At 35.5% G+C, this 26761-nt stretch overlaps 1 protein-coding gene across 6 annotated transcripts in view; it reads right to left on the reverse strand.

Annotated features, from left to right (window-relative positions):
- The window catches only part of CDH10 (cadherin 10), a 93943-nt gene that overhangs the window by 19411 nt on the left and 47771 nt on the right, over positions 1-26761 (reverse strand). For all 6 annotated transcript variants that reach the window (XM_030496577.1, XM_030496596.1, XM_030496569.1 and 3 more), the window contains exons 3-5: positions 12035-12329; positions 3564-3683; positions 2764-2931 (exon numbers count right to left, since the gene is read on the reverse strand). In XM_030496577.1, the coding sequence (XP_030352437.1) occupies positions 2764-2931; positions 3564-3683; positions 12035-12329 (583 nt within the window). The remainder of the gene's footprint in view (positions 1-2763; positions 2932-3563; positions 3684-12034; positions 12330-26761) is intronic.

Genomic DNA, 26761 nt, shown 5'->3' on the forward strand with positions numbered 1-26761 from the left:
TTTTCTCCTTCTACAGAACAGTTTTTTTCTGTTTCATTATGCTATAGTTTGCCAACACTAACAAATCAAAAACAAAAACCACCAAAACCAAAACCAGAAACAAAAACCAACCAAAAACCCAAAGCCCCAACAAAATTAAAAATAAACCCAAACCCCACATTCACATTTGTAATTAAATGTTGAATGAAAAATATTGAAATTTCATTTCTTCATACAATTTTACTTAGGCAGCTTTTGACATCAAACTGATATACTTTATGGCCACATATACTCCACATTCTAATTATATGATTGATTTTTTTTTCTCAGTTACATTTTGATGTTTCAGTCGAGTGATTTATCTTGCATTTGCTCTGACATTTTCATTACCTTTCTCTAATACCTAAATCTGTGTACTTTGCTATGTTAGTGTATAATCTGTCTGTAATCGCCTGATGGTTAAAAAAAACCCAAAGCAAAACCAGAAGAAAAACCCCTCTGTTCCCATTTAGTATTTATTCAGTACTGTGAGCCTATGATGAAAGACCACTTTTTTTCCCAATTAATATTTATACGTTAAAATTAATTTTATGGTGTGTAACATTCCCCACATTTTCTTCTGGATTGTTTAAAACTACATCCCTAAGCTATGCTTTTGTGGACACTGCTTTGACTCTAACTGCAATAACCAGCTCTACGAAGTGGTAAGGGCTCATATCTTGAATTACTAACAAGGCAGTTGAAACAGAGAGTGAAAATAACCAGAAACCTATAATCTGAAAGATAATTTTATAACTAATCTATCCATTTATAGAAATCTTCACTATAGAAATCTTCACCATAAGTATGACTTTGTTTTATTATTTTTGTCACTGAAGATATTTAATGCGTTGACGAAGTATTGGATGCAGTGCAGCTTTAGACACTGTATCGGAACACAAACTATACCAAACTATAATTATTCTTGCAAAACTCTGCTGTCCACCCTTTTTCTCTCACTTCTTCCTCAAAGAGAGTAATTGTTTGCATTTACTCCAGTGAGAAATGTTCTTTCGTTTGTCTGTCAGGAATAAAAATGGGAGGAATCAAGGAAAGGAAAAGATTTTCCATATCCTGAGGGGAGTGAAAATCAGCTGGAAGATTAAAGTCTATGCACTTGTGTCTGGAAATACTTCAGTCAGTCATAAAGAATGAAAAAGTAATCTTATTCATGTTTATCCTTCTTCCCATTTACCCTTGAATAGGCATACAACATAAAGGTGAATATTTTTATAGAGTAAAACAGGCTATAGTTTCACAGAAGATCCAAGTTGCTATAACTCAGATGCACTGAGTTTCAGTCAGAGTCAGGCTCTGAAGTCTGTAAACAACTTTTTCCATTTTCCATTTTTTCCATTTATCATTGGCCAACACCATTTACTTACTTCTGACAACACCTGGAATATTACAGTTGAAACAAAGATCCAATATCTGCTACATCAGATCCTTATCGGCCTCAAATATGACGTTGGACTGCCAGATAAGTCATGTAAAATTGGTCTAGAAAGTTGATTCTATCATTCTAAGTATTAATTTAACGCACTGTTTAAGAAACAAGAAAAAAGGCCAAGCCCAGATGGGAGTACCAGCATTCCTTGCCTCTACGGCACTCAAATTACCATAATCCTCTATATGCAAAGGGAACAAGACAAATTGTGAATCAAAAAGTTGTGGAAATACCGAGAACATAAAATAACAAATTACCAATAAATTCCATCTTGAATAGGGTCTGTGTGGAAACACACAAACTGTAAGTATTTAATTGTTCATGACTTTGATATGAAATCATGTGGTGATAAACACAATATATATTAACTACGACGCCAAAATGAACAAAATTGCATACTGCATTTGTGCTCTAAAGAGCATGTAAAAATCAGAATAATTTGAAGCTGGTTTTTTTATTTTGAGCCTGAAGAGTGATCATCAGTAACTAGTGGATTCAGTAGTTATACAGAAGAAAAAATAGTTGGTGTGGATACTTTAAATACTTTAGTTATTAACTATGTCCAAACCACCAGCAAAAGGCTTCAAATGTATTTAAAATGCTTAACCTTTAACAAGCTCGATGTGACACAGTTTAAAATTTCCATTTTCCATAGAGACCAAGATTGTTTTTATATTTTAATTTGAGGATACACAGTCTTGATAGCTGTACTATCAGAGGCTAAAAAGCATTATAAAAAGCATTATAAAAAGCATTGGTAAACTGAAGCCGTAAAAAAAAAAAAAAAAAGTTAAATGCCTCTTACTTTGGGAAATTTTCTATTAGGTTTTGTAGCACTGTAACTGAAAAAGTACAAATCTGCCTGATTCCCTTCAAGCAATTTCTTTTTCCACGTTCTTCATGATTAAATATTTAAGCAGATACTACAATTCAAACATTTTTGAATATTTAGAATTACTACATGTTTTATTTTCCAGTGGGGGCGTGTGTAGGATTTAAGCAATAGGTAAGGAAAAAGAACATTGCTCTAATGCTCTTACAAGTCCACCTACCACTCCCTCCCATAGTACTAGAAAGTATTTCAGGTTTCCTGCAGTTATATTTGACCATGTAACTAACAAGCAAATGCTGTAACATTTAATATACTGCTTTAATAATAGTGAATAAATCAGTACATAAGCCTTTAGTTCATGTGTGCCCCATAATCTAGATTTACTCTAAATTAAACCAGATGGTGATTGCTTAACTCTTTAGTTTGAAGCTCTTACAGTGCAAGGCAACTATTAAATGCAGCTTACTCTGAGGGAATCGAGGTGGATTGTCGTTGACATCAGTCAAAGTGATGTTGACAGTGGTGGTCCCTGATAATCCACCCATCTGGCCTCCCATGTCCTTTGCCTGGATAACTACTTGATATTGCTCCCTGTTCTCTCTGTTCATGTTTGGCAAAGCAGTCCTGATGATGCCTTAAATAAATAAATAATAATAAAAATGTTAACAATCTCTTTATTTTTGATGTGCAGCAATCTGATGCATCTTTTTTGTATTAGTCTGTGAAATATATTTATAATAAATATATTTATAAAAAATATAAAATATTTACATTTTAAAGTACAGATTTCTGTTCATAAGCTTTATAAATAGCCTTCAGTACAGACTATCTCTTTGTTAAACAAATTTGCTCTACATCACAGCTCCTTTCCAGTTTACATTTCATGCTAAAAATGATTCAAGATATTTATGCACAAGTTTTATGAGTAGAAAGAACACCTTTTATTAACCTAAGTAGAACCATTAAGAAAAAAAGAACATTTTCTAGGACACAAACCTTTATTCTTGCCTTTATCAGAAATGTTGCTACTTAGATCCTAAGCTATCAACAGTATCACTGTAAAGTTATTTATAATTCATAATGTCAGCTGTAATAACTGAAGTTTTTGTATTTATTATAAGAATTATAGATTATGAGAAAAAAACAAGAAAGATTGTTTCATTTCAGTTAGGTTTTTTTAAATAATTTTTTTAGATGATATAAGATTTTTAAAATGAAAAAAAGTCAACAGTTTCTGCTAATGGAAATAATGACAATTTTCCTGACCTGTTTCTGGTTCCACAGAGAAATATGGCTGTCCCTGAAGTATGCTGTAAATTACTCTGGCGCTGTTTCCATATGAAGGGTCATCAGCATCAGTAGCTGTAACTTGCACCACGGAAGTACCTGAAACATCCAAAGACAGCTTAGTTTCACATGGTACTAGGTGGAGGTCCAAGAGCATAATTTTCCATTCAAGCAGACCACAAAGAAAATTTCTAATAATGTTGATTGGACTTCTCAAACATATTTACCTATAGTTGACTTCAGTACATTCTTCTCTATTTCCTACATAAATTGAATCTAAACTTCCCTAATCCCACAAGTGTGCACAAATACAGGCAGGGCAGAGACTGGATTACAAGCGTTCTTGAGGAGAAGACCTTGGGAGTGTTTATCAATAAGAAGCTCAACATGGACCACCAGTGTGCACCTGCATCCCAGGAAGCCAACCTCATCCCGGACTGCAGGTTGAAGGAGGTGATCATGCCCCTGTACTCCACTCCCATGAGACCCCACCTGGAGTACTGTGTTCAGCTCTGGGGCCCCCGAAAAAATGACATGGACCTGCTCAAGTGAGTCCAGAGGAGGGCCATGAAGATGATCAGAGGGCTGGAGCACCTCTCCTGTGAAGACAGGCTGAGAGAGTTGGGTTGTTCAGCCTGGAGAAGAGAAGGCTCAGGGGAGACCTTGTAACAGTCTTCCAATACCTAAAAGGGGCCTAAGGAATGCCGGAGATGGACTTTTTACAAGGGCATGTAGTGATAGGACAAGGGGGAATGGCTTTAATCTAAAAGATTTAGATTAGATGTAAGAAAGAAATTCTTTACTGTGTGGGTGGTGAGACACTGGAACAAGTTGCCCAGAGAATTTGTGGCTGCCCCATCCGTGAAGTGTTCAAGGCCCGGCTGGATGAGGCTTTGAGTAACCTGGTCTAGTGGAAGGTGTCCTTGCCCATGGAAGGGGAGCTGGAACTAGATGATCTTTAAGGTCCTTGCCAACCCAAACTATTCTATGATTCTATGAAAATAAATCTTAAACAATTGTATTTGCTATGTAATAAGATGTGTGTAATAGTTACTGTTGCCTTAGTCATAACACACATTAATTAGTGCAGTACACATACACATGAAACAGAACAAATCATATCAGCTGTCCTCTCTAGCTGCAGTGAGTGTGGCTGCATATACTTCCAATAAAATCGATCACACACTTCTTAAAACTGTGTGATCCTTTTCCCTTTAAAGTCTGTGTGAAAAGATTTGGGCTCTTTAATTCCATCACTCACACAGCATGGTTTACTCAGTGGGTTGTCCTCAGGGTAATGTGTATCCCATTACCCAAAAGCAGCAAGGATGAAATATACTTTTAATGTTGCCTCAGCTCTCTGGCTTTTGCTTCCACCAGTCAGGTACCTGGTAGGAAAAGTGCAAGGACAACACTAGACTTCTGCATTTCATTCAGGAAGCAGAAGTCACCACTTTCATCTTGGCTGTTGCTCGTAAGAGGAAGAGAAACATGCTTTCTAGGCTTACACTGAGGGATGAGTGATTCCTAGGAAAAAACTGACTGAAACCACACAAAGAAGCTAACAGGAGGAGTATATCAGTATATAAGTTATGTTGTGCACATCAACTGTCAAACCATCAGCTTGCCTTGCTTTGCTTCAGTTCACTGAAGTCACTGAATATGCTAAATACTATAAATACACTGATCTAATCAGAAACTCTGACCGGAAATCTGAAGACACTGAATATGATCAGTCTTATTGGGGTTTAACAGCTGCAGCATCAGTGTGACTTAGCATGCACTACCAGGTACGGGTGTCGCTCTGTCTTTTACATAGGCACAGGTTGCTTCTGATGAAGTTTGTAAGAGTCTAGTCTGAACTCTATAGGACTGCATAAAGGAGACAGTGACGTGGACAATCTGAAACATATAACAGCATTACAGCAGCTATGTTATTAGTAAGACCTATGAATTCTCTAATTTTCTACTTGTATACTTGCGAATTTATTATACAGTAAACTAGAACTATACAGTGATGAACTAGACCCAGAAATAAACAGTCATTTGTCAGATTATTGTAGTTCTCAGAAGGCGTATTTTAACATAATTTTAATTATAATGTTTGAATATCCCTAGGGTCTGGTACTATAATAGTAATTAATGTATTTGGCCCTTTTTAATGTGTTCTTAGCAAGCGTCTTTGAACACCATACAACTATTAATGACTTTGACCTTACAATGTAGACAAATTGATAAGAATCACTGAAGATAATTAACTAGAAAAAGAATCCACAGAATATCCATTGTAAAGCAGAATTTGAAACTTACATTTCCTTTTCCTTACTCCCAATTGAGTTATGTGATATTTAACTAGAGCATGTACCCTCCATAGTAAATTATCCATACAAATAACAAGTTGAATTAATAGAAATTTTCTGCTCTTTCTATTGGAAAAGAGAGGAAATAATAACACATTCTCTCCCTAAAATAAACTGTTTAATGCAGCACAATAACAGAGAAGAAGTGGAAAGGGCTCAATTTTCAGAGAAATCGGTGTCAGAAAGGTCTTTAGCTATATGGTACTCCTGTAACTTTGAAAAGAATAACTGGAAGCAAGTACGTCAGTGGATATTTCCAATTCTTTTATGATGTTCCTTTTAAAGAAAAAGTGTTTAATCTTGAGTTGGTGGTTTGTGTTTTTTTTCGGTTGGTTGGGATTTATTTCCTTTTTTGTCTCCTCTCCTGATGGTAGGATTTGGGTGCAGAGCAAAATCAGAGTTTGTAAAAAATCTAAAAAGTGTAATACAATATTTTGAGTTTTCAAAACCTGTCATTGATATTATAAAATCATAAGTCAGAAAATGCAAAGGATTTGGTGATATAACTGTAAAAGGAAAAAAAAATCTTTGTTTATAGGAAAAAAGAAGGAAGTACTATAAGATAAATGCTATGGCAGAGAGGACTAAGGATTGGGAATTCGTGGAATAGCACCAATGAGGGACTGTACAAAAAACCCTATGGAGAAATCAAGCAATAGTAGCTCTAAATGCTGTCTAAAGAGAAAGGCAAAAAGATATCCACAGGTAGAGATGACATGCTAACTGTAGGACACCCAACCTGTAACTCACATGTAAACCCAGAGGGAGATTACATTTTATGAAGCATATATTGATATCACTAAGTCAGAAGCAGAAGAGACCAGCGAGGGAGTATGACACATAGCAGAAACAACACTGAGGATATGGGATGCAATAAAGATAAGGAATGATTAGAAATACATAGGCTACAAGAGATGAATAGAGAAACAGCAACAAATCAAAGAAAGTATGTGACGATTGAAAAAAAAAAGAAGAAAATAAAAAGAGGTCTAAATAGCAGGAAGTTCTGAAAGCTTGTCTAAAAGATACCAATAGGCAAAATCCATGGGAAAAGCTGTATGGAGGAAAATAGGCTGATCTGCAGTACTGAAAATAAACCTTCAAATGAGCAGAAACAGATAGGTGAAGAATATGATGGACGGAAGATTTCTGTTAAAACCATAAGAATATTCTGAGTTATAAACTTTGAAAAAAAGGAAAAGAAAAAAGTAAAAGAAAATATCCAGTAATCATACAAAGACTTCAGGAGAACAGGATGTCTTTGAGGATACTGATCCAGGTGCAAGATCCTAAAGTTGGCCCATTTACCTCTGCCTTTACTATGATTAATGAGCAGGAGGAAAAAGATGAACAAGACCACAAAGAATTAATGGGCCTTCCTCAAAACACTGGATTTGACAGTAGAAATAGCCGCATTCTCAGGTATCCATCTGACTAATACCACAGCTTGAGGAAGAAATCAAGAATTCTGGTTGAGGTCTGAAAAAGGCTGGTGTACAGCTACATCATGATTTGGTAACTCAAGGATGGGTGCAGATGGAGTAGATAAAGACTTAATAGTCTCTCACCTCCTGGCCCCCTTTTAGTGCCTTATAGTACAGGGCATTGTAGGATGAAGCAAACCCTGTAGTCCGAGGGGTGCACAGATTTCAACTTTTTCAAGCTGATGTGCTTCTTGCACATTTTTGCTACTTGTGCACTGCGTTTGATGCTTTTGGTGAAGAAAGAAGGAGAAAATTAGGAAATAAAAGCCTTCATTTATGAATTAGTAATGAAATACTGGTGATTAAAAGTTTATCAATTTAACAGGTTATTAAGTAACAGAGATGTGGTATACTGATGAATGATATGTGCAATCTTGCTGAAAACATGAGAAAACCAGTATCTCTCAACTCCAGCTCTTATCTGCATTATACACTGTGACTCTAAAAGCAATGAGGCATACAAGTGAACTTACATAGTAAGATACACTACATGGCTGTCTTCTTTCTGGTATTCAGGTAAGTGCATACAGAACATATCACTGTGGTTGAAGTACAAACGTGTATAAATAGACAACACAGTTGCAAACATGCAGAATGGCTGTTTTATTGACACTTCTTAAAATAGAGATAAGAAGGGACCCATAAGGATCATCAAGTCCAACTTCCTGCTCCTTGCTGGATTACCTAAAACTAAAGCATATTACTAAGAGCATCATCCAGACACTCCCTGAACTCTTGACAGGTTTGGAGCCATGACCACTTCCCTGGGGAGCCTGTCCCAGTGACTGTGTACCCTCACTTCCCCTGATGCAGCTTCATTCAATTTCCTCATGTCCTATCATAGTTCACTAGAGAGAGAAGATCAGCACCTCTTCCTTCACTGACTCCCTTAAGGAAATTGTAGATTTTAATGAGGTCACCTCTCAGCCTTCCTTCTTCAAGCTGAATAAACCAAGTGACCTCAGCTGCTCCTTGTAAGTCTTGCCTTCAAGACCTTTCACCACCTTGGTTGCCCTCCTCTGAACACACTTATAGTGTGATGCCTTTCTTACACTGAGGTACCTAAAACTGCACATAGAACTCAAGGTGAGGCCACACCAGCGCAGTGTAGAGTGGGACAATCGCTTCCCTCATCCAGCTAGCTACGCTGTGCTTGATGCATCCCAGGACATGGTTGGCCCTTTTGGCTGCCAGGGTGCACGGTTGACTCAAATTCAAGTTGTCATCAATCCAAACCACTGGGTCTCTTTCCATAAGGCTACTCTCCCAATTTGTTTGCACAACCAGGAATATTCCATCCCAGGTGGAAAATCTTTCACTTGCTGTGGTTAAATTTCATATGATTGGTGACTGCCAGCTCTCTACCTTGTATGTTAAGACCTCTCTCCCCTTGAGGAGCCCAGCTCCTCCTAGTTTAGTATCATTGGCAAACTTACTTAATGTAATTTGACTCCTGCATACAAAACATTTCTGAAAACATTAAAGAGCACTGGCTTTAAAATTGAGCCCTGGGGACCCCCATTGGTGACTAGCCCTGAAATAACCTCATTTATTATAACACTTCGAGCCTGACTCATCAGCCAATTGCTCACTCAGTGTATTATGGACTTGCCTAGCTGTGTGCTGGACAGTTTATCCACAATTTTATCAGGCAACGAAGTGAGACAGGCCTGTAATTACCAGGGTCTTCCTTCTTTCCTTTCTTGAAAACTGTGACATTTGTATTCTTTCAGTCAACTGGGACCTCTTCAGACTTCCAAGACTGAAGAAGACTCCCAAATTTCTAATGAATTCTATTTGCCTCAAAAGTTCTATGCAGTGGGTGCTTTTAGAACGTTTCTCCCCTTCTCCATTTAGCCTTTAGTTTTGAGATTACAGAGTAGATTTTTTTAAGTTGGAAAATTCAATCAGAAATGAATCAACTTTGAGGAATATCTTTTAAAATCATGTCATCCACTCATGGACCACAGATGAACATATGGCTCTAGGGATCAGCCATAAAACTAAAAGCCAATTCTACCTATGAGATAGTTAGTAGTCTAGCAGCTGAATTACCACATTTGTCAAATCCAGGAACATGGTAGATTTTAACCTAGTTACAATTCTCTAAATCGTGGTAATTTTATTGACAGAACAGTCTATTTGTTTCAGCACAACTATTTGGGTAAGATACAGAGTTGCTACTGTAAATGCATCCAAGATTTTTTATTTTTTTTTCTCAAGTATCGTCCTGGGTTCAGCTGAAACAGTTCTTTTTCTCCTTCCTGTGGCTGGTGCCATGCTGTGTTTCAGCTTTAGTCTGAGAACAATGCTGATAAGAAACCAATATTTTAGATATTGCTAGGTAATGCTCACTCTGATCAAGGACTTTTCAGTCTCTCATGCTCTGACAGTGAGGAGGGGCACAAGAAGACGGGAGGAAGCAGAGACTGGACACCTGACCCAAACTAGCCAAAGGGGTATTCCATACCACAGCATGTCATGCCCAGTATATAAACTGGGGGGAGTTACCCGGAAGGCCCAGATTGCTGCTCAGGTTGGGCTGGGTATCAGATGGCAGGTGGTGAGCAATTGTATCGTGCATCACTCATCACTGCTGTTTATTGTTTTTTGTTTTGGTTTTTTTTTTCCCTTTCCTTTTTAGTTTTATATTCTCTCTCCTTGTTATTTCCCTATCATTATTATTAGTAGCAGTAGTAGTAGTTTTGTATTATGCTTAAATTACCAGACTGTTCTTATCTCAACCCGTGTGGTTTATATTCTCATGATTCTCCTTCCCATCCTGCCCAGAGATGGGGAGGAAGGAGGGAGTAAGCGAGTGGCAGCATGGTTCTGAGTTACCAGCTGGGCTTAAACAATGACAACTATCAGTGTACTTTTTGGGATATTTTGCACTTTCAAATTTTTATGATATATGTGGATGTACAGATACTCTGGAACCTCGCATCCTGAGTATTTCAGAATCACTGAAATAATGTATTGGATATTTGAGAACACTTAAGAAAAAGATGATCTTTCCGGAACTGAGACTGACAAAAGTAGGAATAAACAGATCATAACTGAATGTTATAAAATAGCATAGTATTTAATGAACACACTGAATCATTTTCATAAAATCTTTCCTTGAATATTTTAAGCAATGCCTTCTGGTGTTTATAGAAAGAACATAAGAATTAAAGTGGAAGCTTTAAGACATCTTTTTTCAACCCTATTGTAATCTTGCCATATGCTTCTCTAGAAAATGTAGCAATGGTCTTTCAACATGCTCTGCCTGAAGCTATATACATATATGGAAATGCATGATTCTAGAGAACTGATCAGTAAATTAAATAAATCAGTATTAAATTTTGTCTATTTTGGAACAGTAAAGAAAGAAGACTTTTCAGTTCTTCTCTTTATGTGGACTAGTTCGATGGGATTCCAGTATGGCCCTATGCAATCATTTCTCCCTCAATCTTTTTTTTTTTTTAATTTTTTATTTTTATTTTTCCTTTATGCTAAAGCTTGCTTGCTGAATGTTCGGACTTTTAAAATTATTCAATCACAAACTAAAAGCAGACTGAATATCTTATGAAGAATAGAAACACGCATTGCTGCACAGCTTGCTGGGACCATTCCCTTTCAGTAATTATGTATTTTCTTGCTCTTTTAACACTTTCAAAAACCCATGAAACTAAGTACTAAAACTTCAACACCTGTACATATAAAACTCTTTGATCTAGTTCAAGCAGTGACAGTAATTAAAATTGTAATAATGGCCAAAAGATGTATTGAAGATAGTGTGTGTTTTCTGAATATTTAGAACTTAGTATTATATCTACAGTTATACAATGAATAAATGAATATTTTTAGAAATAAACTCTATATGTTTTTAAGCTTTTTAAAATTCTTGCTAAAGAATTGCATGCACTAATTAGTAACAGTTCATATTCCAAAATGCCATTGTTTATGAATCTGACAAGCTGGCATGATCTAGGCCAGAACTTTGTAGTTAAGAACTGAAAATACATTGAAAACAGAAGAAAGATTAACTCAAGCAGCTGTTTAAGATCTGTGAAGCTGCCATTCATGAGTGAGTTAAGGGAGGAACTGAAAGTGCGAGAGGATTTGTCCATACACTAAAAAACTGAAAGCAAAGAGAATAAAGAGGCTGTTTACTTTCAGGCAGTGTATCAACAGCACATGACTAAACATGTAACTCCCTCACCCACAGAAAGTGAAAGCGGAGACAGCTCTCCATTCAGTATTTAGCACTGGGGACCTCCAGTGAACATGAAAGAAAAAAATTATTGAGCTTTCAACACACTAATTTAGTGATCTTATTTTAACAGTTCTTCAGGAGGAGGGTAATTCACCAGTGACTACTTTCTATTTATATTTATGTTTGAAATCACTGTAAATTAGTAATTTAAATAGTCCAAGTAGAAATAGATCTTAAATCACAGAAATGTCTTTCTGGATGCAATTCCAATATTTGAACAAACAAATCACATGAAAAATACTTCACCCATCAGGCAGAATTCTGAGCATGACTGACTTTTCAGAGGATGGAGAAACTATTCATCCAGCAACACAGCACATATATGCCTCAGTATAAAGCACTCACCCACTACTGACATTTCAGGAACACTAGCACTGTAAATTTCTTCTGGAAATGTTGGTTCATTGTCGTTGATGTCATGGATTTTGATGACAAACTCAGATTCAGGTTCCACTGGTCTCAGAGTTCTTCTATTAATAGCCTGGGCACGGAGGGTGTAAAAGGCTTTCTCTTCTCTGTCAATTCTCCGAGTAGCATGAATGTCACCTGTTTTCTCATCAATTATAAAAAGAGTACCAGCCCCATCTCCTGACAAAATGTATTTTAGGGATCCATCTCCCTTGTCCTGGTCAGAATGAAGCTGAAAAGGAAGAAAAATTAGACCATTTTATTTAGAAGTAGTTTATTTGTTTTTAAAATAATTATTCTAAATAATATTAAATATTAAATAATTCTGTGTACAACAAACATGTTTAATACCAACAAAGCACAGTAATCTCCAGTCCCCATTGACTGGCAGTCATGATGACATACTGAAGCATTTGTTTTCTAACAGCTCCAAGAATCTTTTGACTTGACTATTGTGGCAGATTTCAGCTTTGCAGCACCACCTGTTCTCTGCTAAGAAACCTTTGCACCACAATTCTTAAAGATTTTTATGTTAATACTGGCCTTTTTCTTCCTTGAAGAGATCCTATTAAAAATTCCCAACCTGCTGTGCTAGTTGTAAATTACTAAGTAGATAAAGAACATGACAGAATACGTGACAATTAAGGAAAATAGAACAACTGGTTCGATGTCATACTAATTTAAAAAAAATAGAAATATTTCATATGATTTCTATTTCTCCTAAATTGGAGAACATTTCATATCAAGTTATTATCATTTTCACTCCATCAACTAATGTAGGTAGCCTGAAGGAAAGAAACAAATTTATTAAGCATTCAGTATCAATTTAATATTCATTATGTAAGTAATATAAAGCTTAACTTCATCTCTTAATGACCTGTAGTACTGACTGATTTTAGTACACCCATAACAAAAAAGAAAAATCAGTATTACATTGCTTTGTTCAGTACAGTAATGCGGTTGGCTCATTTGATTTGATTTTGCATACACTTACCAGAATTTCTTTTGGAAAGTTCCTTCCAATTTCATTAATTGCATAATTAACTGAAAGAATTTGGCATTCAGATTTATTTTCAGCAAGAAATGTATACTTTTTTATTTTGGGGTTCAGCAGAAGTTCCAAATCAAGTAGAAGCTTTGATTACAAAAATGAAGTGCAAATATACTTTTTAAAAATCACAGTCAAAAAATATCAGAATGTTCTAAAAAGTTTGACAGAACTAGGGTAATTTTTTCTTTTCTAAAAATATTTATTTGAACACACATTAACAATATCAGTTAGAACTACATCAAGATCATACTTAGTCATGTAAAGGGTTTTTGTTAATTTAAGCTCACATTTCATATTATGAAAAACATTATACACGTAGCTTAGTATAAATATCCCCCATTGCATTTGGTTATGGAAATATTCCTCTTTTTTGTTTATGGTGCCCTCGTATTGCCTTCCATAGCATCCGGTTTAAGTCAGTATCAGAGGTAGAATATTCAAATACTAGGGTTTTGTGTGTGGCTTTCCTTGCCTTTTGTGCTGAAACCAAACACACAGTGGACTGGTGGGATAAGATGAAGGCAAACAGTAAACAGTTCCTGCTATGCAACATTTTCAGACATGGAGTGTTTCCCACACACTTGCAATATGTAGAACAAAAGGAGCTCGTGGAATCTTGGATCGAAGCATTTTTGGTAGAAATTTAGAAAGCTATCATGGTTCTGAACTTTGATTTTCTATATAAAAAAATTTTCTTTCAGTTCAGAAATAAACCTTGTAAATATTTACCAAAGAATGACAAACTTTACTTACATTACATATGTGTATTTTTACTTTACAAAATAAGCATTTTCTAAATCTTTATTTCATTCTATAATAAATAGGAAGCTCCACCAAAAAATGAAGAGTAGGAAAGCAGATGTTAAGAGGAATCTTTCGCAAATACATCTTATTTTTATTTTGCCTTCTGTTTTGCTGAATTCAAATTGAATGTTTCAAACCATTCTTACTCCTTTTTTGCAAATTTTTACTGTGAACTTTAACCCCTCATGCTCTTCTTTTGATGGCCCATTAAAAAGTTGTGACTTTTCACCTTCTTAAGTAACATTCTTTTTAGAGGACTGGACAGGATCTTGCAGGCTGCAGCCCATTCTGTAATGTCATTTAGTGTAACTAGTTCTCAAAAGATTTCAAGTGTTTTCTTCTCCAGAGAGGAGACACGACCTTATCTTCAAACATGTTGTGGTACCAGAGCTTACTAGTGGTCCATGACCACTAGATACAGTATTTTTACAGCAGAATGATGAAGAGCAGTTGTAGGAGGCTGCTCCTCCTTAGAAATGTGTGCTAGAAATACAAAATAAAAGACTGTTTGAGCAAGAAAGACTGGGGAGAGGGAGGGCAGAAGGGAGTCAGGCAGAGAAAATCTTTAAATTAAATTCAGTTTTCCCATATGCTTTCCAAAGACAGATCTGGTATTATAAATGCTTATAAAAGTTGATGATAGTACATTGAGGCTGCAATGTCTGTTCTTTTATTCAGAAATCAGTTAGCAGAGTCTGGAAAAATCCATTCTAATAAGTTCTCTATCTCCGCAATAGCATAACCCCATGCAAACATTTCCCAGGGATAGTATCTGGCCAAATTTAACTCATGAATCATGCATGGAAATTGTTTTGGAGAGTGATACTTAGCAAAAGCATGCCAGGAACTTGTAAAAAATATTTAGCAATCCCAATAACCATATTCTGGTGCCTGAGAATGCTGCTTGGCACTGGAAGCACAAGCACAGCGTAGTGATCAGAACTAAACCAGAAAATGAAGAAAACCCCTACACCACATATATATGAAGCTTTCAAACAACTATATTTAGATCCAAATCTGGATTTGGATCTAAATATTTTAGCATACTTATTTGTCTAATATGTAAGCTACCATCAATGTTAATGGTTTTCTATTGCTCCTCCTGTAGCTAGGTGTGTGTCAAAAATTCTTGCTAAGCTGATTTGGAAGTTTACTTACTAAGTAAAAAATTCTTACTAAGCTGATTTTTTACGCTACTCACCTCTTACCTCCACCAAATTTAAACTTTATAGCTTTTTTCCCACCTATATTAGCCAAAAGACTAGAAAAGGAGCTGAATAGAGGATTTTGAGACATCCACATAAAGGCTTTTAGGGAGCTGGTAGTTGCATTTCAGAGTGACATATTTATAAGAAATATCAACCTGCATAGTTTAGAAGAATACTTTAAGCTATAACACTTTACATTTTCTAAAGAATGTTGGTAATTTCACTTTGGATTGGTAATCCAATTTGAAATTTATGTCTACACTTATCAGTCCATAGTTGTTGTAGAAAAATTTCAAATTCAGAATGACATTTCAGAAGGTCTTATGGGTGACCAGGAAATTAAAAGCTATATATACAACAAACAAGGCTTCCAGAGATAATTAAAGGAGTGAAAATGTGGCTTATGTGTAAATTAGGAAAAATAATACCTCTTATTTAATTTCTTAGCTCTTCATGCAATCCAGATGTTGTTAGAGGACTTAAGATGGCTAAAGACCAAGTGCTTGACAGCCTTTAACACTGAATCTTTACCCAGTTCTGAAATGCATGAGCAATGTGTTGATCAGCACTGCAAAGTTTTGTCATTTTACCCAAGTATTAAAAAAAGAAAATTCTGCAAAATATTTCTCTGCTACTTTTAGTATAAAGTGTTTCCTATAGTTATTTTGGCTAATGGGCATCTGTGATTCATGTCAGCCAAGCCGAGAAATGGAGAGACATCTGTTTCATTTAGAAATTTTATTGCACAAAATGATCAGCTGTGAAGATGCGGTTTTGTTTTCATATCTGTCACTGGTATTTTGCAAACTCCTGTTTCAGTGAATTTTTTGCTGTTCTTCCACAGAAACACTTCCCTTTTCAGCTGTCAGTGAAACATACTTTATATATAATTTTTCTCACTGTATAAAAAACCAGGGCATCTGTTGGTTTTATTATATATAGCCCCATTTCATCTTACAGGAATTGCAATTACTGTGAAACACAATTTTGCGTATTTGTACATCTACCTAAATTGGTGGAACAAACTTTTAAATTGAGAAAGATTTCACACACATGAAAAAAGAACGTATTGTAAATCATCGGATATTATTAATTTTGCTGTTAAACAGAAGATAGTTAATATTTAGAGAGAGTAACAAAACGGATTGTTATGTGAATGCTTAAAAAAGTAACCGAGTTACCAATCCAAGAAAGAAAAACATGTTTTAAATGATGGATTTCTTTTTTCCTTAATTACAAGAAAAACACAGTTTATTAATATATATTACCTTACTCTTAAAGGTAAATGCAACCAAAAATAAAATGAGTTAATGAAAAGATGCCACAATCAAATTCAGCTCAGTATCTTTTTAGATCTGTAAAAGATCTTTGTGAAACATCTTTCAGAAGTCTTTAGATGAATAACATAATAATTCTGCTTTGAAAATTACAATGCATGGATTCTATGTTAATTGAGTTCCAGTGATCCAAATCAAACCTGCCTATTACAGCAGTGTGGGTTTTCTTCCCTCCACACACTTTGAATTCCACCACAGTCTGAAATCTCCTAATTGAATATGAAGGTCATGGACCTTTTTCCAATAGCATAAAAAGTGTTAACCCTATTTTCATGAAAAAGCCAGAAGATGCCACTGCGAAAAACAAAGAGCAGATTAGTTTAGCCAGATACATTTTAACATACAAACTACTTCTGGAATTTGAAATTATTTATGACAATGACAGAGGAAGACTTTAAGATTTGTCACATTCCATTCAAATTCCATTTGAATTTCAGATTCAGAAGTCCCTCTATGAATTTTCAGTGAGTGATATTCAGATAACTAGAGACCAGAATATGACTATATTAACAAACCAGCCTTTAGTTTGAATTCTTACTGTGGGCATTAATACCGTTCAAGATTATTTTTATCTTAACTTGTTATGCTATAATGTATAGGAGAACTTACAATCATAGAATCATAGAATGGTTAGGGTTGGAAAGGACCTTAAGATCATTTAGTTCCAACCCCCGTGTCATGGACAGGGACGCCTCACACTAGACCATGTCGCCCAAGGGCCTGTCCAACCTGGCAGAGTTTACAGTTTTCTATACTCTTTTCCAAATGACAGACTATTCCAATATTACCTCACTAAATACATTTTTACTCTCCTACTTTATAAAAGTAATTTTTATTTGTAAAATCTAGAAAACGGGATTCTACTTTCTTCTGCAATGTATTTGTCAACATTTCAATTTAATCCAAGTATCACAGAAACAATGAGACCTCAGTACGCTCCTGAATTACTCTTTTAGATTTTATTCAAACAAGTCCTTAATTTCTCCTAATTCTGACGACAAATTTCAGGGAAAATTGTAACCTATTAGCTCTTTTCTAAGTAATCGTATTAGCCATGTGATGCCAAAATATACATGTGGAAGCATTCACAATTTCACTCTGAGTTTTCTAGAACACACGTAATATTAGCAGATTCAACAGGATACTTTGTAAAATGATAGTCTCTCTAAATATAATCTCAACAGTGAGCAGATTTACCTGAAATTAGCAGAAAATAGTTGATACAGAATTCCCACAATGGACATTTTAATTTTAAGCATCATGAACTGAACTATTAAATGATGCAGTTTAACATTAGCAACTCTTATTTTAAAAGATCGTCAAAATAGCTCATATCCTGTGCCATATTCTCTTTGTTGCCAGATTTAACCATTATAGCTTTGAGTCAGATATTACCCACCAAAGAGATTAACTTATTTCAATTTATCCTTTAGGTAACATTTAAAGAAAATTTCTTCAGTGATGCAAGATTTTGCACTAAGTTTTAATGAGACATGTCACACATTTAATTTTCTCACCCAATTATGTTGTCGCTTTGCCAGTCCTGTGTTATTGTGTGTTATTTAAAAGAGGAGACAGGTGAAAAGGAAAAAGGCACATTTCAAAAGGAAAACTTTGTGAGACTTTGAAAGATAAAGGGAGAGCAAACCAAAATGGAACCATAGCAAGCAATGCAAGATGAGGAGACCTCTGAAATTCTTTTGCTTGCTGAGAAGAAGCAACAAACAGAAATTAAAGAATCCAGTCTGCAGTGCATTTTCAAATTATATTAGTTTACTTTAAATTGATTCATTATCCAAAGGAAAGATAAAAATCATTGTTACCATTTGTACTAAGAAACATTACAGTAGTTCCTTGCTGTTCAAGATTTTTGTTTGTTCCTACCAGTGTTTTAAAATAGTAAGAGATAAATAAAAATTAGTAATAATTTTAGGATTTCTTTCCACACCCCTGATGAAGCAATATCTATCACAGGATTAGAAATATTATTTTCCCAGCTCCCTAAAAACTTCACTACTAAGTGATATCATCTTCAAGATTCTCAATTTCCACAAAATAATCATACAGTAAAGGTACTTTTTCATCACTAGACTTGCATCTTTCGTCCATTATTGTAGCTTTTTCTAAAGGCTTCACAATCTGGAGAAGGTAGATGGTCCTGTCACTGACAAAATGTTCTAGGAGTTCAGCTGAGAAAGGCAGTTTCTTTTTTTACAACACATCATACGAGCAACAAAGAATCTTTTATAGATTCACTGAGTCAACGTTCCAATAACCAAACTCCCTCCTCAAGCCAAGGTCTTTAGCTGATGTTCAGAGAGCTAGACCAAGAAAGTTTCAGCTTCATTAGACTGTTGCAGCTTCTACACCAGAAGGCATACAAGCATTGAGCTAGCATGATCTAGAGACTAATTGAATTTCATACACCAAGGAGTTCTTGCATGAGCCAATATGCATGCTCTCTTCCAGTTTTAATGTAATAAACACAGTCCATACATTAGGTGGAGACAGAAAGTAGAGAAGCGCAATGAAACTGAAGGATTAAGTAGTTTCCAGAACAGTATCTCTATTCCACCAAGGATTGGCCTAGAAAGTCTAATAAGATAAACCAATACATATCTTTCATTTACTGAATTCAGAACAGCTCTTATGTATTCAAAAGCTTTGGGTTTTGTCTGTTTAGCTTTTGGTTTTTTTAAAGGAAAAGTCACCACTAATCCTCATGTTCTCTGCATTAATGGCAACAAAGAGCTAATTAAGAAGCAATTTTAGGTAATTTCTTTTTTGTTAAAAAGATATTTTTTTTTTAATTATAGCTTATATATGTTTTCCTAAAGTATCTGTGTTATTAACAAAATAACCATTAAAACAGCATTAGTTTTTTATATATCCTAATTTACAATTTTATTTATCCTAATTTACAATTTGCACTATAGATAAAAAGCATTACATACTTTGTTTAAACAAATGCAGAACGCCATTAAGAATAGTGATGCTTAATTCATTTTGCCTGATGCTGGAGGCCATTTAAAAACACGTTAAATAAGATCATCTTGGTTTCCATCTGAAATTGCCGTAACATATAGATTGGTAAGAGCTGTGAAGATTTTCTGCCTTTATTATGTGTGCATTTCCCTTCATGAATATTCTAAACTATATATATATCTCTTTGGAAGAGATCTACTTGGAGGAAACAGCAAATATACCAGAGAAAACTGAATGACAATGTTTTCTAACCAGGAATTGGAAAATGCCAGCTAAGGTGAGGGTATATATATATTAGAATTCAGGAATAAAAACCATTAAGGGGATATTTAAATGATCTCCAAAACAGTGATATCCATGATAATATAGTATTATTGGAAAATTTAATCCCAAGGAAGGGAAGAAAAGAGAGAGAGGAGACATATTTTTCGTACTTCTCAGGAAAGTAATGATGAATCTGAAATGATGCTATACCTAATATTGTAAGATTTCAAACAATGAGGGATGAAGATATCTTCAATAAATCTTGGCTTCATCTATATTACGGTGACATCAGTGGGGCTATTCATGTAATAGATGCATATTCCAGAAGCAATGTATTGATATCTTAAAACCCTACAGAGGTAGTCAAGATTTAAAGGTAGATCTGTGAGAGAGGTGGAATATGTGTAAACCCTTAAATGTAACTCACATTTTTATTTGCCCATCAATCTTCTCTCTCTTTTTAGTAAATTATGAAATCCATTATTCTAGAGAATAGTATTATCAAGAAAAATCCTATCTACATATCAATTACTAACAAAAGAAGTTATAGTTTCAATCATTATATACAATTACATTACAGAATGGTTGAGGATTGTAGGGACCTCTGCAGATCACCTGTCCAACCCACCCCTGCTCAAGCAGGGCCACCTAGACCCTGTTGGCCAGGACCACATCTAGACAGCTTTTGAAGATCTCTAATGATGGAGGCTCAACAAGCTCTTTGGACAACCTGTGCCAGTGCTCAGTCACTCTCACAGGACAAAAGTGTTCCCTGATTTTCAGAGGGAACCTCCTGCATTCAGTTTGTGCCCACTGTCTCTTGTCCTGTCACTGGGCACGACTGAAAAGAGTCTGGCTCTGTCCCCTTTGCACCCTTCCTTCAGGTATTTGTAAAGATTGATATGATCCCCTCTAGGAAAAAGAGTTCCAGCTCTCTCAGCCTTCCTCATATGTGAGGTGCTCCAGTCCCTAAATAATGCTGAAGGCCCTTTGCTGGAGTCTCTCTCCACTATATCCATGTCTCTCTTGTACTGGGGTGTCCAGCACTGGACACAGCACTCCAAGAGTGGCCTCACCAGTGCTGAGCAGAGGGGAAGGATCCCCTTCCTTGACCTGCTGGAAATACTCCACCTAATGCAGCCAGTAGCCTTCTTTGCAGCAAAGGCACCTTGCTGGCTCATGTTCAGCCTGGTGGCTAGCAGAACCACCAGGGCCTTTTCTGCCACGCTGCTTTCCAGTTGGTCAGCCCCCAGCATATACTGGTGCCTGGGATTGTGCTTCCCTGGATGCAGGACTTTGCACTTCACCTTATCCTTCATGATGTTCCTTTCAGCCCATTTCTCTAGCCTGCTGAGGTCCCTCTAGATGGCAGCATGACCCTCAGGCATTATCAGCCACTCCCAGTTTCGTGTCATTTGCAAACTTGCTCTGCCCTAATGAACCTGGTCCAGTGGAGGGTGTCCTGGAAAGGGCTGGGGGGATTTACCTGCAGTGGCACCTTGTAGGCATCTTATGGACACCTCAATTACATAGAGAATTACAATTACATAGTGAAATTTAAGTGAATTTAATAACTTTTATATTAAGACTAGGTAGGTAGCTATGATTAAAATTTAAACTTCTCCTACCATAGCAGCATATTTTATTCCTCTATCAGACTGCAAAATACCAAAATAATCAGAGTTGGATATAAATTTTGGCTCAAATCATAGAGTATTACATGTTATGTGTACACATATAACACAGCATCATCAGATTAGTGAACTGTATTCCTCAACTACTTTTACAGGAGGCATAAAGCCCATCCTGATCTTTGCTGCTATAAATTAAGAACCATACTCCATTGTAACTTCTTTCCTGTGCAATATTCAAAAATCTGCTCTGTGTACTACATCACTGATGAAAAATTATTTCTAACTTATGTGAACTCTGGTAATCAGCTGATAGGCCTGATCAGTGTTACCATAAAACTTCTATGACTTTGCTGGTATTTGTAAGACATCAGAAGCATGCTTCTCCTAATCTCCCTTTTCCTAATTTCCAATAAAATATACTATATTGGTTATGCTGTTGGTGTTTGGGTTTTCTTTGTTGTTTGGGTTTTCTTGGTTTTTTTTGTTTGTTTGTTTTATTTTTTTATATCTCCTTAGTTTGGAGATTTATCCTGATTTATCATTTTTACCAAAAATTCCTATTCTTTTATATTTGTCTACAGAACCACAGAGAGGTTTTGCCTTTTCTATTTTTTTTTTTTTTTTTGAGAATTAAGCCAGTTCCTGAAGCTTTAGTTCTTGCCTTGTGCACTAGTAGCTCCTACTTTTTTCTTTTGGAAGTAAAAAAAATTGTACACCATTCCTAGAAAAACTTCCTAATTCTCTTTTATGGCACACAGTCTTACATGGCACTTAAAATAGTATTTCTTGCTCCTTCAATTACTTTGTTTTCTGTAGCATGTCATTATCCCTTTCTAGCAAATACAGCAGTATTACTGAAATCTCTACCATTATTCTTAAATGTTAAGCCTTGGTTAATCCCATGCAGCTCTTTTCAGCGTCACACTGCTCAGTAGTCCTCTAGCTATTGCATTTATTTTACCTAGCTTTTGCTAGACGACATGCCATTCCTGACACATAGACAATGGTCTGTCACATAATGCGACCTAACCAAAGAGATAATTAACCAATCATTTTCCTTATCTTCCAACTGTATTATTTATCTAGCAAATTCATTACCCTTTTTGAATGATCGAAGACATCTTTCTGAGTGCTAAAGGTGTTTTTAAGTCCTCTGAGGAATCTTCTCCACTGGCCTCCTGAGTAGCATCACTATGTAAAAATATGGTCATACTCTTGCACAGTACCTCTTACAGGTGACAGATATTTTCAAAGGACAGAAGGAGTGTTCCGTGAAATTTTGCAAGTGAAAAAAACAATATCAGTTTACAAAAGTCCTGTATCTTTTCTGGCTCTGTTCCATCATAGGTGCTATTTGGCTATACCCATTTAGCCTCTCCTGAAGATCATATATTCTATTTGTCACATTAATTTAGTGTTTCACAAGTACTTCCACTTCATTAAAAGTTTTCTTAAATTTTAGTAACATGGCCTGGAACACTGCATAACCCTGTCTGTCTTCTCTGTTTCCTTCCTCAAAATAGATTTTCCTCAAAATGACATTTCTTTAAATTCCTACTTTTTAAAATACAAAATTTAAATAGAACTCTCTTCTTTTTTTCTTCCTGTTTACTTCACCTCTCACACAGTTGCATTAGTCAGTTTTCTTACCATTAAAATTTAAAATATCAATTTCATTTTTATCATTTAGTAATAAGCTAGATAATTTATAACCATGATTGCCTAAGTAGTAATAGTTTCTGATTATTATATTCATGTTAAAGTAATATTTCTTAAATAATTCTACTTCTTAGAGATCCCATTTGTAGTGGAATTAGCAATCATAAAGATGGAGACTCAGAAATTTTAATTTATACATATTTTATATCAAATGCCATATCTCAGAAAAGGGTACTCAAAAGTTCTCTTTGGAAGATGGGGTTCTTAATATAGAAGTAAGAAATCTTTATTGCTACTTCATGTCTCTGCATATCAGGTCTAATTTATTCTACTAATCACTATATTGTAGCATATGTACTTCTAAATTATATGTCAAAAAACTATTAAAACTTTTTAGGAAGAAAACCCAGAAAAGCATTTTCATAAAATAAAACAGTTTCTAAACTAAATGGGAGGAAAGATAGGTTGCTTCTTTACTCAGCTGGTTTTGGATGAGGAAGAGTTTTCAAGGCCAGGTTGGCTGGGGCTTTGAGCAACCTGGTCTAGTGGAAGGTGTCCCTGCCCATGGCAGGGGGTTTGGAACTAGATGATCTTTAAGGTCCCTTCCAACCCAAACAATTCTATGATTCTATGATTCTGTTCTGCATGTTCATCTCTGCTGTATCATGCATCCACTTTACAAAATACTCAGAATGGCAATCTTTCAAGTTCTTCTGCAAAGTAAGTTTGTTTTGTTTGGTTGGTTGTTGTTTAGGTTTTTTTGCTGCCGGTTTCATGCTAAAATATTTCAAATCATCAAGTCCAACCTCAAGTCCTGTTGTCTTAAAAAAAGACATTTGCTTGAGAACTATTAAGAAAGGACAGCTATTCTTTGAGAAAAATAAATAAAAATATCAGAAGTCACCAAAATATTAAGAATGAAGGACAGTATGATTACTTCAGACTTTACATCAAGAGGAAACTTAATATATTCATGTCTTCCCGCTACTGCTTTGAGATATATATTTAGGCAAGTTGAAAGGAAAGGCAGGCTTGAAGGAATAAAAGTTCAGAAGCAGAGAGAGCACCTCTACTATTCCTAAATAAAAATGACCCAAGAAAAGTTAATTCAGTGTTGGTCTGTATTGCCTGTAAAGCAATAATGCTAAATCCAGCTAGCATACCTGAACTGAAGACTATAGACATAGGAAATAGAAGAAAGGCACAGAGTATTAATGTAATCCAAATGAAGAAGGAAGGCTTTTCTGCAAGTAGGAAAAGGGTAATGGAATTGATGCACAGAATTGCAATTGAACACTGAGGTTTTCTTCCATTTTTACATAACTGGAAGTATCCAAAATTTTTTCCCACAGAAATTTTGTTTGCCCAGCCATCTGAGTCTTACCGTAATCTTTGAAACTCCATAGTTTTCAAAAGCACGATATCATGAATATTCCAGAACATAACATTTCTTCTTTCAGCTCATATTTTCCATGTACATGCTTGCATGCAATCTATTTAGACATGCCTTTTAGCATGCCAAGCCACCTAATTGCTTATTATTGCCTTTATAAGTTGTTGGGTGTGTTTAGACATGTAACGTACCGTGCACCTGCATTTCAGGCAACTGGATGGTTCGCGAATTGAATCTTCACGTCTGAGAACAGGACACCTTCTGTTCTCAGACTTGAAGTGTGTATGAACTCATTTATGGTTGCACATCTAAAATTGCTAAAGACTGAAATATTGTCAAATTAGAGGGTAATTTTTCCTCAGTAGTCCGATCCTCCTTTAACACTCTCAACTAAATAGCTATTAAAAGACTCGAGAAGCAGAAATAATTTAGTGTGAGGAAGTAACACTGATGAGTTGGACAATGATGTTTGTTTACTACTGCAAACAAATCCTACTCTGTATAGTTACTTAGTCCCTCAAACCAGAAGGCATTGAAGGGTTTGAAAGAACTTGCCATTACAGCCTTTTTGGTTCAGCTTATTTTTAATTATCTTCAGAGTCAAACCCACTCTTATAAATATAAGGAAAATCTTCCAGCAGGAGGACATTTTGAAAAGGTAAACATAAACTTTTAACTTCTTAGAACTCTCTCCCTCATGGGTATTTTGTTGCAAGTCACCGATTTTCTCTCACTATTACCCCTGGCTCTTCCTTGTTATATGTGTATATAGGATATTTAGAAGGACATTTGATTGAAAAAAAAAAATAAATGGAGAGAAAAAAAAGCCCTTAAAGCATCAGCCTTTGAACTGCTGCTGAAACTATTGGCTATTTATACATTTATCATTTTAAAAAAGGTGTAGGTCAAACATTTCTAAAGCTCTCTTTTCTACCATGTTTTTTAATTCCTTGAATGAATGAATGAATGCACTGTGATGAAGCAAACTCTATTTTTCCTGATCTGTGGCTTTGAATATAAGTAACTTCAGTTTTATCTGTTCTTTCTTTTTTGGAAGATCTTTTCGTGACAATCAATCAGGCACAATTTTAAAATTGAAAGAAAAATTGAACTGAAAGGAACTGGGGAGTTCAGAGTAAACTACTTCCCTGATTCTTGTACTATTTTGAAGCATGATGCCATTTTAAGAGCAATGCATAATCGGGTACAACCTCCGAGTTTGGAAACCACCCAAGAGAGACATAACTCTTCTCTTTGAAGGCAGCAAAATGCATCTTACTGGTGATTTTACACCTCTTGGAAGGATGCCCATAGCTTAGACTATCTTCCCTCTAAATCTTCCCGACAACTGATCAACAGTATTGCAGTTTGTTCTTGCACAGAGTGGAATTGTCTCTTTTAGAAATCAGTTTCAAAATGGCAAATTGCTGTTATTAGGGGATTATTAGGTGAAAAACAACCCCAAACACATTTTAAAATAGTTTTCTCAGAGACTGAAAATGGCAGTGGCAGAAAACCTATCCTAGTAACTAGTAGGACCATACTGAACTTTCAGTATCATCACTTAAAATTCTCATCAAATTGATAAATGGCTTGCACTCAAGTAACAATGTGAAAAAAAAGCTAATTTAATTTTCAACTGATTAATAACTCTGTTTAGCAGAATTTAATGTTTCAAGCCTTATTTCCTCTACTTTGTAGCCTCTACAAGAAATAGCATGTAGTTTTAATTTGTTTTCCTTAAGGACAAAAGAGAATAATGATTAAAACCACCTCATGTTTTTCAGGATCTACTGCATCTTCCATGCTTTGAATTTCAATTAAAGACCGTTAATAGTGTTAAACTTATGTTTAACAGTGTTAAACTCATTTAATATAATACTTAAGGTCATATAGAGGCCAAGGAGAAATAAGAACAGAATATCAAATTATTATTTGCTTGAAAGCTGAGCAAATATAACTTTTAGAGATGATATCCCACTTCATTCACTATAACTCGTCCAGTTATTATTACTTTTAATATTATGCAAAGTATGTATGAAACTGTACCACAGAAGTGAAAAAAGTCCTGGACTTAGTGTTTAACTTCATGCTGTTGTCTACAAGCAGATTTACATGTGTCTACCTAAGACAGATATGTCTACCTGAGCAATTTAGTGTCTTGCAGTTATTTTTCATGTGGTTTGCCTTACTTCTCTATTTTGGAGTCTTGTACTCTCAGAGCATGGGTTCTGTATTCTTGAGACCATGGTTCACTTCGTTCACCAGGGCATCACTTGCCATGTGACTCAAGGTCGTCTGGCAATTAGGTAGGTATGGAGATACATGA

Source organism: Strigops habroptila, chromosome 1, assembly GCF_004027225.2.
Source record: "Strigops habroptila isolate Jane chromosome 1, bStrHab1.2.pri, whole genome shotgun sequence".
Classification (NCBI taxonomy): Eukaryota; Metazoa; Chordata; class Aves; order Psittaciformes; family Psittacidae; genus Strigops; species Strigops habroptila.